Genomic DNA, 19,379 nt, shown 5'->3' with positions numbered 1-19,379 from the left:
AATAAAATTATATTGTATATTGATTTTTTTTATATTTTTATTATTATTATTCATTGTTAATGTTTAATTATATACACACAACTCAGAAAAATATTCAGTTAAGTGGAATTGAATAACTAATAAAGTGGTAAAAATTTAAATCAAAATTCTAATTTTAATATCAACACAATTTTAATAAAAACTGACGTCAAAATTGGACTACTTTTTTTAAAAATTCATGTGACGAATAAGGAAAGGTCACATTGCTCTTCTGTTTACAAAATGTAGATTATTTTATTAATCCTGTTTGAAATACTTTTTTTGCTCTCCTTTTATTTTTACAAAAAACAAAAAATGATTAAATTTTTGGTGGAAATTCTAGTTCATATTAGAATATTTAGTTTACTTTTTTTGTCTATTTTTTAAATTTATTTTAAATTTTAGAACATGCGACGAAACATCATGATGTCACTGATTGAGTCATTTGAAAAAAAACTCTAACTGCAATAAATTAAGTTAAATTCTTTAGTTTTTTTTTAAAGAAAAAATTAATTTATTTAAAAAAACAAATATAAATAAGTTTTATGATTATCCGACATCTTTTGGCAAGAAGGAGAACAGTTTTGTTGTGTTATTAGTCACCTGCAGAGAGGAAACAGTAGTCGATAATATAGAAAACATGAAAATATTTTATAATGTTATTATGGAAATTTAAAAAAAAATCTATTTTAATTAAATGATTATATTTTAATTTCTTTTTTTATTTATCAAAAGTTTTGAACATAAAAAAATTAAATAAAAAAAGGGTTAAATTATAGTTACCTTTTTAATTTTAGGAATTAAATAAAAATTTAAAGAATTTCAATTATTTTGTTGTTGTTTTTTTAAATTGTTTGTAATATGCATTTAACGACAAAAATTCAAAATGTCAAAGTATTTCGTTTTATATACAAGCGTCAATTTTTATTGCAGAATATAAAATTTAACATATTTCTAATTGAGTAATAATAATGAAGATTGTTTTTTGCGATATAAAATGTAATACATAATTTTAGTGTCAGTAAATTCTTATTAAAACAACACTATAATTTTTTTTCTTTGTTTATAGAAGCATTTCTTTTATATTATTTATTTTATGTAACAGTGTCTGACTGAACTTTCCTTTTCTACTTGTTCGTTTGAAATGCATCAGTTATTTCAAAATTTTGAATAATTTCCACACTAATTCAATAAGTGTATCGCCTTTTTTTTAATCGAAATATTCATCTTATAAAAAACGTATATTTCATTTTTTTTGTTCATTACATTATATTTAAAATAATTATAATGATTCAAAATTGAATAAAAAATTAATTCCACAGAAAGTTGATAATTATTTTGTTTAATTTAAAAATACTTTTTTATAAATTGAAAAACTAAATTATTTATATAAATAATGCGCAAGGTTCTAAAAATTCTTTCAATCGAATTTATAATGAACTTGAAATAATTTAAATAGAAGTTTTTATTAGATAATTTTTTATGCTTTAATTTAAATACAATTTCACCTGTTTCGACGAACTAGTTGCATTTTTAAAAGAGCATGTTGATATAAAAAACACTCTCTAAAATTGTTACATCAGGGGATCTCGATATATATAACTTTCTTTTTATTTTATTTAAATATATTATATTTTATTATAATCTTAGACTCAAAAAATTTAATTTTCCTTTTTATACCATATAGATAATTTAATTTTTGTATTAAAAATCTTTTTTTTCTTCCTTCTTTTTTTTTGTTTAGAAAGAATAAGTTCCAAATTAATGTGAAAAATTATTTGACATTATAGAAATGATAACCTTTCAATGATTAATTGATAACGAATATCTCAATTAATTTATATATAAATGTACATACTTAGAAGTTTTCTCAACACCATAATAATGTTCAGTATCATTTAGTATTTACTGTTTCCATTCATTTATTTCTCTAGAATAATATTTTCAATGCCTATCTATAAACACTGTATTTATTATTATAAAATATTTATATTAAATTTTTTGTTTTTTTTTTATTTAATTTAAAGACAAACAGACAGACACCTGAGAACGAAATTTTTTTTAATAATAGCAGCAGTAATTTTTTTTATAAAAATATTTTTTACTGATTATTGCTGTAATTAACAACTTTTTTTTTTTATTACAGTACTTCGTATGAAAGGGCCTTTTTATATTTTTCAAGTCCGTAAATTTGAGTAAATAAATAAAAAATATAAAAATGATGAAAATTTCAAGATGGAAAAATAATTGATGATAATGATGACAATTTGTCAGAAATTTGGAAGTTATAATCGATGAAAAATAACTGATTTTTTTTTTGCAAAATTAAATGTTTGTTAAAAAATCTTTAAAAAAATAAAAAAATTATAAAGTCCTTAGTTGGGTATTAAACATTGTGTCGAGGTTGAACTGAAGAGGTATGGTGGTCGGGCCCATGGGCGGACCCAGCCGCTCCCGAAGGGGACCTATATAAGTAGACCTGCAGAGCCGCATAAGGCGATCTTTATAAATACAATCACCATCGCCTCTTCGACGCGAGGGCAACGATGCGTCTTCCCGTGAGTATATTGTGACTTTTTCCATGCGGGTCAAAACTCACCTTCTCTTGCGCGAGTTCGCGAGTGTCACAAATACAAAAAAAAAAAAAAAAAAAAAAAAAAAAAAAAAACAGTGAAATTATTTGTGCTCCGAAAATGCAAAAAAAAAAATTATTTTCCTCATCAAAATGAAAATTATTAAAAATAAATAAACAAATATAATAAAAACAATTTTAATTAATTTATTTTATTATTTTTTTTATGTATCTATTATTTTTTTATTTTTTTATTTTATTAAAAAATAAATTTTATTTTTTGTATAATAATTAAAAAGTATAACAATAATTAATGACTAGTTCTCAATTGTTTTAATAAATAATTATGACAGTGAAAATAATGATAATATTAATGATTTAAAAATAATAATTTTTTTTAAAAAAAACTATTTTTGCAAAAAAATTTTTAAAAATGTGAAATATGTTTACTTTTGTATAAATTACATATGTGAATCATAAACCCATAATCACTTCCTACGATTATCGCATCTTATATATATTAAACCCACGCGAGATGCCATATCTTGGAAATATAATTGTGTTTCTTTTACGAGTTCATTGGCAACTGTAAACTTTGCAACGCGTGTTTGTTCATTTGTTGAACATCATGTAACAATCAATGAAGAGATGTATAAATTCACTTCCGTTTTAAAACAAAAAATAATTACTTTTACATTTCACTAATAAATAAAATGAATTTTTAATAAATAAATTTTATTTTACTAAAATAAAAAATTGTACTTTTAATTGAATTTTAGTAAAATTTACTAAAAGTGAAAAATAAATTTACATTGCAAATAAAATAAGTAAATTCTCAATTTGAGATTTTTTTTATTTGATTAACAGGTGTAAAACTTCAATTGTATCATTGAAATGTTTTGATCTTTGACATGTAAGGCGTGTCGATCGATAAATCACCGTAATAATATATGTAAATATGTATTAAGAAGCAAATCCGGTTCACGTTATTGAAAATTCCTCTGCGACACTATTTTTTTATAAAATAGATATAAAAAGAATAGATAAGACAATTGAACATTTTCATTACAACATTTATTTATTTTATTATATTTTTATAAATTTATTTATATATTACAGTAAATTCTTATTTAGTAAACATTTTTTTCCAATACTTTTTTTTATAGGCAAAAGATTTCAGTTACAATTTTTTATTATTTCTCAATGTTAAAAATTTCTAGTCTTGAATAATAATAATAGAAGAATTTGAAAAAAAAGATTGTGTGTGTTAAAACGATTTGATTTTGCGGTTTCTTGCGGATAATTGTCGAAGTAGTCACGCGTCAAAAATACAACGACTTTATTTTAATCGCATTCAGATCACTTTGGACCTGTTTTTACGTAAGCCGTTTAGAAAGCAAAGACATTGTGAATGTTCAACAATAGGTTTTGTCGTACTGTATAGCTTGTACATTTTTTTAATATTTATTTTCAGGTGGTGCTTCTGGTATTTCGAATTGGATTCGGATTAGCTCAATATGACACGAGCACAACGCCGGTTCCTATTCTAAAACAAATTAACAGGTAAATTATCTAAAAAAAAGAAAATTTCTAAGTTTTTTTTCTTCAAAATTCTAAGGAAGAGAAAAAAAACTGAAATTTTCTAGTTCCTCATTTTCTTTCTTGTTTAGAGAAGAATAATTACAGTATTTAAATTTCAGACACAATGAAGACGGAAGTTACAGTTACGGTTATGAAGCAGCTGATGGTTCCTATAAGATTGAATCGAAACATCCAAATGGCGAGGTTTTTGGAAAATATGGTTTCATTGACGATACGGGAAGTGTGAGGGAAGTGGAATATGGAGCAACACGTTCAGGTGGATTTGAACCGGCTGGAACTGGTATCAATGTACCACCGCCAGTAACTGGAAATAGTATCAATTCGAATGAACCTGAAGATGATGGACAATATCGTGAGGATCCATCGATTTATTACACAGATCCAAGATATACCAATGGCGAACGTTATGATCCAGTGCCTAAGAATGCTTACAGACAACAATTATCGCATAATCAACGACCACTTGCTTATCAATCACAACCATTGCAAAAACCACAACAGCCTCTTGGTTATCAACCACAACAAAATTATCAGCATCCTGCATATCAACAGCAAATTGCCTATCAACCATCACCTGTTAGGTAATCAATTATAATCTTTTTCAAAAATAAATATAACATAAAAATACTATGAAAAAATACCCAAATTTCAGTTATCTAGGTCATAAATTTCTCAAAGATAAGATAGTTTTTTATTTATTGGTATTAATTTGTGCTTTTTTTTACAGAAATATTCAAATTTTATATGTAAAAAATGAAGCAATTTTCATTAAAAATTAAAAATAACACTGTTACAAAATAATATTTATAGTATAAGGTGTGTTATTCCGTTTATTAACAAAAGTATTATCTTAACAATTATATTATGTTCTTTTAAACACTAATTGCCTATTAGAAGAAGAATAATAGTTTATGCAGCAGTCTAGAGTATGTAAATTGGTATTTACAATTGAATTTGCTCTTTAATGAAAAACGTTTACAACTTGTTTCCTGCTTTTACAAGGCACAGTTCACGTTTTGCTATTTGTTTTTTTCTCTTTTATATTATCTCTTGCAAATCATTTTGCTATAATTTTATCTTCACCTCTTAATTCATCTCTTTCTTTCAATTATAGTTTTCTACTTTTTTTTTGTCCCCGTAATTATTTTTAAAAAATCAGTAGGCGCAAAGCGGGGGTTTTGTGTCTTAAAATTCAGGTCAAAAATTAGTTTGTATATAATAAAAAATAGTTTGCCAACGTAACTGTTGCCATAGTAACTGTTGCCATAGTAACTGTTGCCATAGTAACTGTTGCCATAGTAACTGTTGCCATAGTAACTGTTGCCATAGTAACTGTTGCCATAGTAACTGTTGCCATAGTAACTGTTGCCATAGTAACTGTTGTCATAGTAACTGTTGCTATGGCAATAGCTGTCATCGAAACGGTTGCTATGGTAACCGTACGAGTGTATGACGGACGGACAGATGGACGCCAAAGCGAAACTATAAGGCTTTCGGCCCTGGGCCACAAAACTATAAAAATTACTTTTGCGTACCATCTAAAAAATAATTTTCCTTTTCTACTATTTAAAAAGAAAATTAATTTCTTTTTATTAAAATTGCTTTGAATGCAGAGTACTTTATAATTTCTATTTATATATATATATATATATATATATGTCAGTCTCATCATTTTCTCACCTTCGTTACGAAAACAGATTTGTGAATGAGACTGTACGAGATCATAGGGTACACGAAGGGAATCAAATGTCAAGTGAATCTTGCTTGAAAGTATATTATATGTATCTATATATGTTTATAGTGAATCGTGGGAAACATTGAATCGAGGAATTAACTCTGTAGGTCGTGTTATTTTGATTGCAGTAAATCTGTTGCTGCTGCGTACCAACAACCAACAATTTCAGTAAATTCACAACCTGAATATCGACCGCAATATAGAAATCCATATCAGCGACCTCAGTACCAATATGAAGAATCTGCACAGTCGGTAGCGCAACCACAGTCGATAGTTCAAAGAAGAAACGAGGGTCCATCAACAACAAATCTTGGTTCATATTCTGTACATTATAAACGGTAGAATTTCTATATTTCAATTATTATTATTATTATTATTATTAATAATTTTATTGTTATGTACCAAAAAATATTTCACCTTTCTTTTTCGTTGGTTAAAAATAATTCTCGTAATTATTTATAAAAAAAATATAAAATGAATTCTAAAATTTTTGAATAATAATTCATTTTACTGAAATATAGATATTAATTTCCATTGTAGTGAAAATATTTTTTTATCATTTGGAATTGTAAATATGTCACACATTTTAAGGACAAGGGGGAGAGGGCCTAAAATGTGACATTCTTTTTTTGTATTTTTATATTGTAATTTTTTTCAACAATTATAGTTATTTTTTTTAATACATATAGTTTTATAAATATGCGCTAAAAGTAATAGCTGAAGTTAATTACTTTCAAATTTTTCAACTGTGAGTAGAAAAAGTATGTCTTGCACACTTTTCTTAAGACTGTACTACCTCATCATGTATTCAACGAAATGAATAAAAAAAATCTTTTACTTTGAATGATGGCATTTTATTTTTACTTGTATAATTTTTTTTTCATAAAAATTTCTTTCTTTCTCTAATTCCGATTTTGAGAGTAAGTAAAAATTTTGTAATTTTTTTAGTATTTGCGTATAGATTATTGCAGGAGATGAATACCTGTTATATATAGAAGCTACAAAAAAAAAATTACAAATTGACTTACACTACGAATTGTACTTTATAGCCACACCCTTTTCAAGTTGAACCCATTGTTCTTGTCACTTTCAATTATATCTGTGTAACCGCATTAAAGTACATTAGCATCTAAATGATAAAGGAACATAAATCTGGATATAGTGTTACAATAATAATATAAAAGTCTTTTGCAATTCTTACATCCTGCATAATTATTTTTTAAAAAAATTTTTTTTCTTAGCCTTAGTTGTTTTTCAATTTTTTTTTCATTCATTCTCATTTTGAACAGTTTATCGTTGTAATAATAATTATTAATATTGTTGTGTTTGTTATTATTATTACTATTATTATTCTATAAAAATGTTTGCAAAATATTGTATAACAAAATAAACTTTCTTCATGAAAAGCGCAATGCATTCTCTTATAGATAATGTTTGAACAAGGGATATCGCACTACGCACGCAATTCTTGTTTTTCATCAACTGGAAAAAGTTCGACTTGTCGATCCTGCCATACATTCCATCTAGTTTCAATTTTAAACTCACGCTCTCGTTTTGCGTAATTCTAGAAATTAAAGGAAGTATATATATATATATTTCATGCTGATCTAAATATTTACGCTTCATGCAAACTGTGTTTTTTTTTTTTTACATTATTTATTTATTTATTTAAATCTTATACGGATTCCAATTTAGACCCTTAAAAATATACATAAGCTATATTTACAAATTAGAATTTTTTAATAAAATTATTTTAATTAATATGATTTATAAAATCTTGTGCGTTAAGTTTTCTTTTAATCTCCTAATTTTTTTTTTTCACCATAAAAAATAAAATTTTTAATCGAAATTTTTGGCGCCCACAAGGATTTTGAAAAATGAAGAGCAAATTATTGCAGAAAGATGTTATTATATATTTAAGTAAATGTCAGGGCTGGTGTGTTTGGAGCCAATGTGTAGATTTCCAAAGTAAAGCGAAAGGTATGACCGCTGACCGCAGACCTTGCATACCTTTTCACTATTTGTATATACATATATATAAAACTAACGTATATCTCAGTAATATATGCATCCTGCATGTTCACCTTAAACGACCCTGATGTATTTGCACTCTGTTTTTCCTTATTGGTTGTATATATATATATATGCTTTTAACATTTCGTCTGTGAGAAATTACTGTATTTATAAATAAATTTTGTACTTTTAAAGTGCAAATTATTATCATTATTAATAAGAATTGATTACCATTTTTTTCCTGTTTTTATTCTTAATGGAATTAAGGGATTCATAGCATCCGCGCTGGAGCATAAAAAACAATCCCACGCCCAAAATCACGTAAATTTTTGAACAGAAGATATTTTCTAGAAGAATTGATCACTAAAAAAATTAAGTTATCCAATAACTCTTTTGTAATATAAAAAAACAAGTGTCTAGAACTAATTATTAGGAGTTTTAAATAACCGTGTTCTTGAATCTTGGCATTGTATATATATAGTTTCTTTTTCTCGCTCAGAGAAATTAAAGTGCTTTTACTTTTCATTATATTAACTTTGCTCGCAATTAGATTGTATAATTCTAAACTGTATCTGAGCTGCAACTTGATAGGGGCCACACCAGTACCTTGTCGGGGTCCGATTTTAATCAAAATAGAGCTTCATCATGTGGGCCCTGTCAGAGACACACCAGCGCTTAGTCGGGGCCTATTTTACTCGATTTTAATCAAAATAGGACTCTTTTTCAGTGATCCCAACCAGATTGAGTGTTTCGTGCGGATTTAAAGTTGGACCCGTTCAAAATTTCTGCACAGGTATTAATAAAATAAATATTATATACAGTTGCAAACTTCTATATTAAATTATGCATACAGCCAGTCAGAATTATATTATTATTATTATTATTATTATTATCGCGCAATATGGTTTCCGCATTTTCTTGGAATCTGGTACATAGTCGCGAGAGAGTCCTGTTTCGATCGAGTTTCTTTCTAGACGTATTGATTAAAAAATTTTCGACCAGTTACCACGCTATGAATTATATAAAGATTATTTAACAGTGTAACAATTCTTGCTTTGAAGTTAGAAAAAGTCATATATAAGGTTGCTTTGGATAAAGGCTTGTTAGCATGTATATATATATATAAAGAATCGAAAGAGTTCAACGACACGTTTATAATACTTTCTTTCTAAATGTCCGTCGTAATTCTATGCCAAGCACTACTTTTGACATTGAAGAATATCGACTTGGCTCATTTTCATTTCCAATTATATACTTTAAATGAATTTTAAAAAGGAATTTGAATATAGAAAAAAAAAGAAATTAAAATCATATCACTAAAAATTTTTCGAAGTGTTGAGGCAAAAAATAAAAAGCAATGCGCACCGAAAAATTTTCAGTCTTGAGGCAAAAAAAAAGGAATACGCACCGAATACTTAAAATTTTTTTTCGAGAAATCGACGATGATATGAATGCCAATTTTTCTGACTGGCTCAATAGACCTCGGAGTAAGACGTTGTCACGTCAAAATTTTTCTAATTACTAAATGTAAAATATATTTTTAATCTATATAAAAGAGAATTCTTAAGATTTTCATCTGTAAATGTTTTCAAATTTGTTTAAGCCGTAAGAGATATACTAAAAAAATATTTCGTGTATATTTAAGTTATGAAAATGTGGGAGGCTTTATATAATTTGATTTATTAGATAGAAAAAGCATTTAATTTATATAAACGATTATTTGTTGAGATAGTCACTTTGGACATATATGTAACATGAAATTTTGAAATATATATATATATATATGCCTAAAAATTATTAATGATTTTATGGAAGCAAGCAAAAATGATGTAAAATTCTGAATAACAAGATCACCCTGAGGGGATATAAAGGTCCTTTGATCTGAATCACTGGAAATTGTATAGATGATAGGTTGCAAGTGAAATTATATTATAAAGCTGATTTGAAAGCAATATACATATATATATATATTTATACGCACCTTAAGGACCTTGAAACTTTAGTGGCTCTTAATCTGCACTTACGCGACAAGCATGACGAAATACCGAAACGAAGTAAAATTGTAATCGCCTCTCGGATATGAAAACGAGAGAGTGAAACCATAAAATTTGTCAATAAATTAAAAATAATATACAGACAAAAATCTGCATAACGTGTTATCTAAAAGGAAATATGGTTCATTAAAAAAATGAAATTTTAACACCATTATAGTAAAATGATATTAGAAAGATTTAGGGTATTTTCAATTATAGGATTAAAATTTTTTGAAATTCAAAAATATTTGTATAAATAATTATATTACTTTTTCTAATTTTAGAAGTTTTTTTAATAGGTCATTTTTCTAATGTGGATTAAAAAAATTAAAAAGGTACATTAATTTCTTATATAAAAATGATGCAAACTATGATTCAAGCTGCCCAAATCTATTTTCATTATAAAGTCATTCTGCATGATTTAATCATGGTGATTCCACATCATTAGCGTTGTGAATCAATGGCTTTGGTATTTGCTCTCATTTTGAAATATATTTCATTTCACTTCACGCAACGAAAATAAATTTTTTTTTCTTTTCATTATCCTCTCAAAATAAAAATACTCTTATTTGAATTTACAAAAAGGAAAAAATTTTGGATTTTTCCTCTTATGAGTTTTTTTTCATATAAAATCGTTATCGTTATCCTCTCAAAATAAGAGTACATAAGTATTTTAATTTTTGTAGAAAATGGTAAATAATTTAGAATTTTTTTGACTTTTTTTTGGCTATCAAAAGGATTGATTTTATTATATAAGACTTGAATGTTTTGGGAAAATTAAAAATAGGTCGAGTGTATATTAAATAAAGATGAAATATATTTAGAGAAAGAGAGAGAGAGACGAAAATAAAATTTATTTGAAAATATCGACCACACATGTAACTAAATCGAGTGGCTTAGTGAAAGTCCCCAAGAAATAAAGTAAAGGGGGTACCACCGGTAGAATAAGGAGGGGGCCTCCTAAGGTATATGAGGCCCTCGATTCGAGATTCTGTTGGTACTCTAGCCTCGCTGTCTACTTACATACTGAAAAAACAACAATATACGTAATTCTAAACACACGCGAGCGCGTGCACTCACGCACACACGTATACGATCACGTGCGCTCGCGCGTACGCATCTGTGTGAAAAAAATTTTTTTTTTTTACTAAAGCATCCCCTTAAATTGACAATATAAACATCAAATTCACAATGCGCAACTACTTTATGGTATGTACCGGATTTTTAAATGAGTTTTTTTTTTCTCTTACTATTTATTTCCATACAAAATATAAATTTGTGTTTCCCACCTGTGGTGCATTTAAAATCCTTAATATATTATACTTAAGAAAAAAAAGTGCGTGACTTATTGTGAAAAGTGGTGTGCTAAAAATATAATTTAAGTTTCATTTATTTTATTTTTGAAAAAAAAAATCTTAATTTACTCGGCGCAGTTTTGGATATAATGACTACAATTCATCTTGGAAAGTTTCGTGCAAAAAAGTTTTTAGAAATGTGAAACTTCATGTGTTTGAAAAAAGTGTTTTTTTCCTTTCTTTTTTTAATTATTATTTTTGCCCTTTTTTTTATTAAAGAAAGTTTTAGAAACATTTTTTTTGGTAAAATTTGTCTTTTTAGATATATTAATTTATAAAATGACATTTAAAATTTTAGTATTTAATATTACTTTGAAAATAGAAAAATTTCTTAATCAATTTTGCTATTTTAATTGAGTAATTAAAATTCTTTGTTAAATAAAAAATATTCTTATATTTAAAAACATCCCTTATTTAAATCATAATTCAGATGTTCTCTCTAAATCTGAATTAGTAAAAATGTTTACTTATTTGTATTAGTGACTCACTTTTTGCTTTAGAATTAGTAAAATTTTACTAATTCAGAAGCAAAAAGTGAGTCACTAATCCAAATTAGTAAACATTTTTACTAATTCAGATTTAGAGAGTTTTAAATGTCTGGCAAAGTTTTCTTTATGTAACTAAAAATAATTTTATTTTTTGTGCAAATAAAATAAAAATTTCCAATCAGTGTTAATCGGATCCAATTAAAAAACAAACAAAAAAATACTATAATTTCTCTTTCCACTATATAAAATATGTAATCTTATTATAAAATTAATTATAATTACTGCGACATATATTATACAAAGTAAATATATATATAATATTACTCTTATGGTTCAAGATAAAGTGAGAACTGGTTAACATACACGCGGAAGGCGCCCGATCATTTAAAATATTCATGCGCATATTTTGTTACGCTTAGTTAATCCTTTAGAATGTATTAAGTCATTAGAACAGGAAATGCAGTATACGTGTGTGATAATAGCCACTTTTTTTTACTTTATTTTATACATATATATATAAATGTCAATTCTAGAAACAAATTTTGCTATATAACATTTCAAAAGTTGTTTTCATTTATACAAGAATTTATATGTAAATTAAATTAAATCAGCTACTAGAAATTAAATTTCACTAATAATTTATAATAGTTAATCAAGTTCAATTTTGTGCAATAAATATTAGTTACTACTAATAATAATAAAAATGATAATAATAATAAAATAATAATATTAATGACAAATTTCAATTATGTTTTATTAAAATTTTAACGAAACTTACATTATTATTTAAAACTTTCGAAACTTGAGAGCTGTTTGGTGGCAGTATAATTTCAACATTCGGAAGCATTCTAATATTATTTATTAATAGACACAGTTCCTACTGCATAAATCATGTAAAATTGAAAGTTTCCTTACAAAATTCATGGTGTATTGAACATGTATACAAAAAATTTATTACTAATTAGATTAATTAAATTTAATTAATTTTCCTAAAAATGAAATTTTTCTTAAATAATAAAAACATTTTAGAAATTAATAATTTATGTACAAAATCCCTCGAAGAAATCAAAAACAAATGAAACTCAAAACTGTCAAAATTGGTTAATTTTTTTTTTTTATTTTACATTCTATAGTATTTAAATTTTTTTACTCTTTGATATTAAATTCATTGTTTGAAATATGATTCTAAATATTCATATCGGATTAATTGGAAAAATATTATCTTACATTTGTTGCTGTCGTTCAGACTCATTTGCAACGTCCTTGCGCACCTTTCTCTCACCGACTTCACTATCCTTGAACGTGATCAAGTTGCTTTTCTTTTATATCATTATCCAAGGTATTCGTGATTTTTGGTTCGAGGATTTGGAAAAAATTTATCGTGAACGAAATAATACGAAACAGGATGCAAGGAGCATTGCCATCGATTGACATTTAATAACTAATAGGAAAACTTTTGTAACCCTTAAAAAAAAAGTGAAAAAACAAACTATTGTCAATTTATAAGAAATTATTTTCATTCAAAAAAAGGTGAAAGTTAACTAATAACTATTAGCTAATTACTTAATTTTAATCCTATTTTGATATTAAATTAATTAAAATATTTAAAATAACCTAATTAACTACTTTAACAGCATCCGGATGTATAGGATGTCCTGCGGACGTTCTAGAAATATCATTTTGTCCGGGAAAAATAGGATATGCTTAGCATTTCTATGTCCATGGCTATCTTAGGGATATTCTAATTTCCCTGGACCAAATGATATCCCTAGGACGTTCATAGGGTATCCTAAAATATCCATTGATACTTAACATTTTTGAAATACCACTTATTATTTTTTGATCGATTTGGTTCTTGTTTGTTTCCAGACACCGTTGGCGATAGTCATTATTGCAACAACAATTGCCTTGGTGTCTTGTCAGTACGATCAGCAAAGGGAGAATTATGTCAATGACTATGGAAATGAACAAGCACACGCACAACCAATACCAAGGAGTTATGCCTCAGCGCCAAAGGAGCCCGAAAAACCAAAACCAACACCAGTTGCAATTTTAAAACAAATCAATCGTCACAATGAAGATGGTTCCTACACTTATGGTTTTGAAGGCGCTGACGGTTCATTTAAAATTGAAACCAAATTGCCAACTGGCGATGTAAAGGGAAAATATGGTTTCGTCGATGATTCAGGAAAGGTCCGCGTGGTGGAATATGGCGCGAATCAATATGGCTTCCAGCCAGCTGGCGAGGGAATCACAGTTGCTCCACCTACATTGGTTGACGAAACAACTGGACGCGAAGGTCTCGAGGCACAAAATCAATATCAAGATTATGATTATAGACAACAGGCAGGTCAACAAGCGGCAGCACCACCACGACCAGCTCCTGCACCAGCTCAACAACGTGAACAATATCGTCCACAATATGAGCCTCAATCCCATACTCAAGCAATTTATGCGCCAGCTCAACGTACACCAACATTGTCAAATGCGCCAAAGCAACAGCCAATTTTTACACCAGCGGCAGCGCCACGTCAATCGCAAATTCTCCAGGCAGCACAACGACCTCTTTATGATGAACAGGCACCAAGTTCACAGGCCTATAATCAGGGACCAGTTCAATTTGGACCATCACATCTTCCTGAACAACGTGCACAACCACAAGCTCGCAGCAATCCCCCTGGCGGAATTCTAGATCAACTAGCTCGTGATTATGCTCTACCGCAAGATGTTGCACCACCATTGCACGATATTAGCTTTGGCTATTACTAAATAGCGACTAAATTGAGCAAGTGGATTTTTTCCCGTTTTTTTACGAAACACAGGTAGCTTCTTCTAAGAAAGATTTGGAGCTTATAAACTGAAATGACCAGGAGAATTGGCACAAAAAGTTCAATGTGTTATCGAAATTCCGCTGGAGTCGCTACAATCGTTTAGAAAAATTAATCAAGAGTTAAGCAAATTTTTCTCATTCTTTCCGTATTTGGTTAGTATTTGGAAATTAATTTTGCTTACAGTATGTAAATTAAAAAAAAAAACTTATTGATTTGTCGACAAAATTGCGAATAACTTTTGCTTACGTCATAAAATATATATATTCGCAAAGGAAAGAAAGTTGAGAAAATTGCTCAATAACAAAAAAATAATCATTCGTAAAAAGCCATTTCTCCTTTGCTAAAAATTTTTTTTTTCTTTTCTAAATTCGCATGCTACACACAATGTTGCATTGTGCAAACAATTCACCATGCGCTCAACTATAATTATTTCCTCCATCCAATTTATATATATGTACAATTTCATAATCATGGAGACAATGTGGAAGAGGTAAAGTAGCAAAATGTCGATTCCGCATTGTCACAATAGTATATATATATAGGGAAAAATTCTTGTATCATTAAGAATCTGTTCCTTTATGAAGGTGCATTTTCGCATTCTATACGCCATCTCCAAAACCTCTCTCATTTCCTTGTTTAGTCGCTCCTGCACTTTGTGTGATTACCGATTACGGATACTATATGTACAGATATATATTTATACACGTATCAATGTTCGATTTACTTACACTTTCACTTTGAACAGTTCTTGCGGCTAAGCACCTTGGATATATGTCTATAAGACCAATAATTTTACAACTTTTGGTCTTTTGCAAAACGGCGAGTTACACAAGAAATAGCACTTGATATGGGATATCGAAAAAAATTTATTTCTCCTATTTTTATAATAGAAAAATTGTTTGATTATTAAAAAAAAGAACAATAATTGATTTTAAAAAAAAGCCGATAATCCAAATTAATTGGCAAACATCTCCATATCATGTAAAGAATTTCTATCATGCTATTATAATGAAAGATATAATTTGTAAAATAAAAGTTAGAAATTTTTTTGTGCCAAGTTTTTTTTATTATGCAATATTTTTAATTGTTGTTTTCCTACTTTTTTCTTATATTATTATATTCAATCAATATGAATTCTTTGTCATATGAATTTTGTCATCCAATTTATAATTTTTTTTTCTATAATATGATGATGATCCAAAAATTATTTTCTAAAACAATAGATTACACAAAATGAGTTAAAGTTTAGATTTTATGTTTTTAACTATTTAGTAATTGTTGCTTTTTTTAATGTTAATAATAAGATATTTTTCCCCGCCACTTTTTATATATTTATATAAAATATATATATATATATACATATAGCTGACTGACATTGTTAGCGAATCTTTTTAAAAAATTTTGATACAAAAGATTCTTGGTTGTGTTCGAAAAAAGAGTGAAATTATGTTGTATGAGATTTTTATATTTTTAATAATATATAGTCATTGATTATTATGAAAAAATACTAATAAATAAATCTATTATATACAAAGTTGATTTTCATTCATTTACTATTTTGGAAAATTCTACTGGAAATTCTGAATTTTTTTTTATCATTTAAAAAACGTTCTCAAACTCTGTTATATGTGTGGTAACAACACCTGATTATTGAATGAAAATAAGTGATTTGAGAATGAAGTGGTGAAAGTTAAAATAGTTGGTGAATAGAGACATGAAAAGCGAACATAAAGTTTACCGTTATAACAAATGTAATTTTTTTAAATTGATAATAAGACACACATAATAATTCATTTGTTACATAATATTTTTTTCGTAGAAAAACATTTTTCACCTAAAATTTCAGTAGATAAACAAAATATTCATAAATCATGACAAAATATTTTTTTAAAAAACACATTTTTTTATTAGCCAACCATGTACCATATTTGATCTTACATATACGGACAGCAATTTGGATTCTATCAATTACTATCCAGATTGTATGGAGTAACATCTTGATTGTAGTGGGTAACATAACCATACATTTTGTAACATCTTTGATAGTACCGAGTAGAATAATAATAGTACTAGATAACATCTACTTTTTACCATCTTAAAATCATAAGTTCTTACCATCTATTTCTCTCTGTGCAATTAAATACTATTCACACAATACTAATTAACTACAAAAATTAGAGAACTTCTTCATATAGACTAATCCAGTCGATAAGAGCAGTTTTCACTTCCATTAAAACTTAATATATTACGCGTTTAGAGAAAGAATATTACGAGAAAGGATCGAGGCGTGGTCTACTTGTTTTAAAGCAATACGTTGCATGAATTCGCAATTGACCATAGAACTTTCTATGACCTACCGCCACGACATATAGAAATCTCCATGTGTCTGAGATATGTCTATATATGCGCTCAGAGAAATGATGCAATATCCCCAAGAATTCATTACTAAAATCTTTAATGGATCATTAAATTGAAATACTTTCATTCCAATCATCGCTTTTGTCTCTGTCTCTCTTTGTTCCAGTTTCTTCAATATTCCAAACTTCACATCGATTACCCAGTATTTGATTTAAAAAAAAAACAAAAATTAAAGTTTATTGTAGAAAAAATAAGAATCAAATATATAATTATTTAAAAAAAAGAGTAACATATTAATACAGAAAATGTATGGCGCACATTTTGATTGGTCCAGCAGATGCTGAGCTACACTCTCAAAAACTGGGAAAAAATTTTCGAAAACAAAAATTTGCCAGATAATGACTCGGGAATAATGCCAAAGTCTTTAGCAAAAAGTAGCGAATAAAAAATGTATGGCCCACTTTTTGATTGGTCCAGCGGATGCTGAGCTACACTCACTAAAACTGGGGAAAAATTTTCGAAAAAAATAATTTGCCAGATAATGACTCGGGAATAATGCCAAAGTCTTTAGCAAAAAGTAGCGAATAAAAAATGTATAGCCCACTTTTTGATTGGTCCAGCGGATGCTGAGATACACTCTCTAAAACTGGGAAAAAATTTTCGAAAAAAAAATTTGCCAGATAATGACTCGGAAATAATGCCAAAAAATTGAGCAAAAAGTCTCGAACAAAAAATGTATGGGGCACTTTTTGATTGGTCCAGCGGATGCTGAGCTACACTCACTAAAACTGGGGAAAAATTTTCGAAAAAAATAATTTGCCAGATAATGACTCGGGAATAATGCCAAAAAATTGAGCAAAAAGTCTCGAACAAAAAATGTATGGGGCACTTTTTGATTGGTCCAGCGGATGCTGAGCTACACTCACTAAAACTGGGGAAAAATTTTCGAAAAAAAAAATTTGCCAGATAATGACTCGGGAATAATGCCAAAGTCTTTAGCAAAAAGTAGCGAATAAAAAATGTATGGCCCACTTTTTGATTGGTCCAGCGGATGCTGAGCTACACTAGATAACAAATTTGGAAAAAATTTAGAAAAATTAAATTTGCGAGATAATCGCTCCGGAATACCACCAAAAAAGTAGGGAAAAAGTTTCGAACAAAAAATGTATGGCGCACTTTTTGATTGGTCCAGCGGATGCTGAGCTACACTCACTAAAACTGGGGAAAAATTTTCGAAAAAAAAAATTTGCCAGATAATGACTCGGGAATAATGCCAAAGTCTTTAGCAAAAAGTAGCGAATAAAAAATGTATGGCCCACTTTTTGATTGGTCCAGCGGATGCTGAGCTACACTAGATAACAAATTTGGAAAAAATTTAGAAAAATTAAATTTGCGAGATAATCGCTCCGGAATACCACCAAAAAAATAGGGAAAAAGTTTCGAACAAAAAATGTATGGCGCACTTTTTGATTGGTCCAGCGGATGCTGAGCTACACTCACTAAAACTGGGGAAAAATTTTCGAAAAAAATAATTTGCCAGATAATGACTCGGGAATAATGCCAAAAAATTGAGCAAAAAGTCTCGATCAAAAAATGTATGGGGCACTTTTTGATTGGTCCAGCGGATGCTGAGCTACACTCACTAAAACTGGGGAAAAATTTTCGAAAAAAATAATTTGCCAGATAATGACTCGGGAATAATGCCAAAAAATAGAGCAAAAAGTCTCGAACAAAAAATGTATGGGGCACTTTTTGATTGGTCCAGCGGATGCTGAGGTACACTCTCTAAAACTGGGAAAAAATTTTCGAAAAAAAAAATTTGCCAGATAATGACTCGGGAATAATGCCAAAGTCTTTAGCAAAAAGTAGCGAATAAAAAATGTATGGTCCACTTTTTGATTGGTCCAGCGGATGCTGAGCTACACTCACTAAAACTGGGGAAAAATTTTCGAAAAAAATAATTTGCCAGATAATGACTTGGGAATAATGCCAAAAAATTGAGCAAAAAGTCTCGAACAAAAAATGTATGGGGCACTTTTTGATTGGTCCAGCGGATGCTGAGCTACACTCTCTAAAACTGGGAAAAAATTTTCGAAAAAAAAAATTTGCCAGATAATGACTCGGGGATAATGCCAAAGTCTTTAGCAAAAAGTAGCGAATAAAAAATGTATGTCCCACTTTTTGATTGGTCCAGCGGATGCTGAGGTACACTCTCTAAAACTGGGAAAAAATTTTCGAAAAAAAAAATTTGCCAGATAATGACTCGGGAATAATGCCAAAGTCTTTAGCAAAAAGTAGCGAATAAAAAATGTATGGCCCACTTTTTGATTGGTCCAGCGGATGCTGAGGTACACTCTCTAAAACTGGGAAAAAA

At 28.2% G+C, this 19,379-nt stretch overlaps 2 protein-coding genes across 2 annotated transcripts; both read left to right on the top strand.

The window, feature by feature from the left end:
• The first annotated feature begins 2,497 nt into the window (after positions 1-2,497).
• On the top strand, positions 2,498-6,771 carry LOC127278355 (uncharacterized). The gene is made up of 4 exons (XM_051300053.1): positions 2,498-2,576; positions 4,065-4,153; positions 4,291-4,773; positions 6,056-6,771. The coding sequence occupies exons 1-4, from the start codon at positions 2,565-2,567 to the stop codon at positions 6,267-6,269; spliced, it is 798 nt and encodes a 265-aa protein (XP_051156010.1). The 5' UTR covers positions 2,498-2,564; the 3' UTR covers positions 6,270-6,771.
• Positions 6,772-10,957: 4,186 nt separating this feature from the next.
• On the top strand, positions 10,958-15,694 carry LOC127278353 (pupal cuticle protein 27-like). Its single transcript, XM_051300050.1, has 2 exons — positions 10,958-11,182; positions 13,686-15,694. Exons 1-2 carry the CDS (start codon positions 11,165-11,167, stop codon positions 14,583-14,585), a joined length of 918 nt encoding a protein of 305 aa, XP_051156007.1. The 5' UTR covers positions 10,958-11,164; the 3' UTR covers positions 14,586-15,694.
• Positions 15,695-19,379: the final 3,685 nt, after the last annotated feature.

Source organism: Leptopilina boulardi, unplaced genomic scaffold, assembly GCF_019393585.1.
Source record: "Leptopilina boulardi isolate dan_hultmark-lab unplaced genomic scaffold, ZJU_Lbou_2.1 LbouV2_202, whole genome shotgun sequence".
NCBI lineage: Eukaryota > Metazoa > Arthropoda > Insecta > Hymenoptera > Figitidae > Leptopilina > Leptopilina boulardi.
This window is presented reverse-complemented; position numbering and strand designations above follow the sequence as displayed.

Bases quoted from the DNA above. Each gene is read 5' to 3' on its own strand.
- LOC127278355 (XM_051300053.1), top strand. The intron at 4,154-4,290 runs GTAAATTATCTA...TTTAAATTTCAG, and splicing joins ATTCTAAAACAAATTAACAG to ACACAATGAAGACGGAAGTT. The intron at 4,774-6,055 runs GTAATCAATTAT...TTTTGATTGCAG, and splicing joins TATCAACCATCACCTGTTAG to TAAATCTGTTGCTGCTGCGT.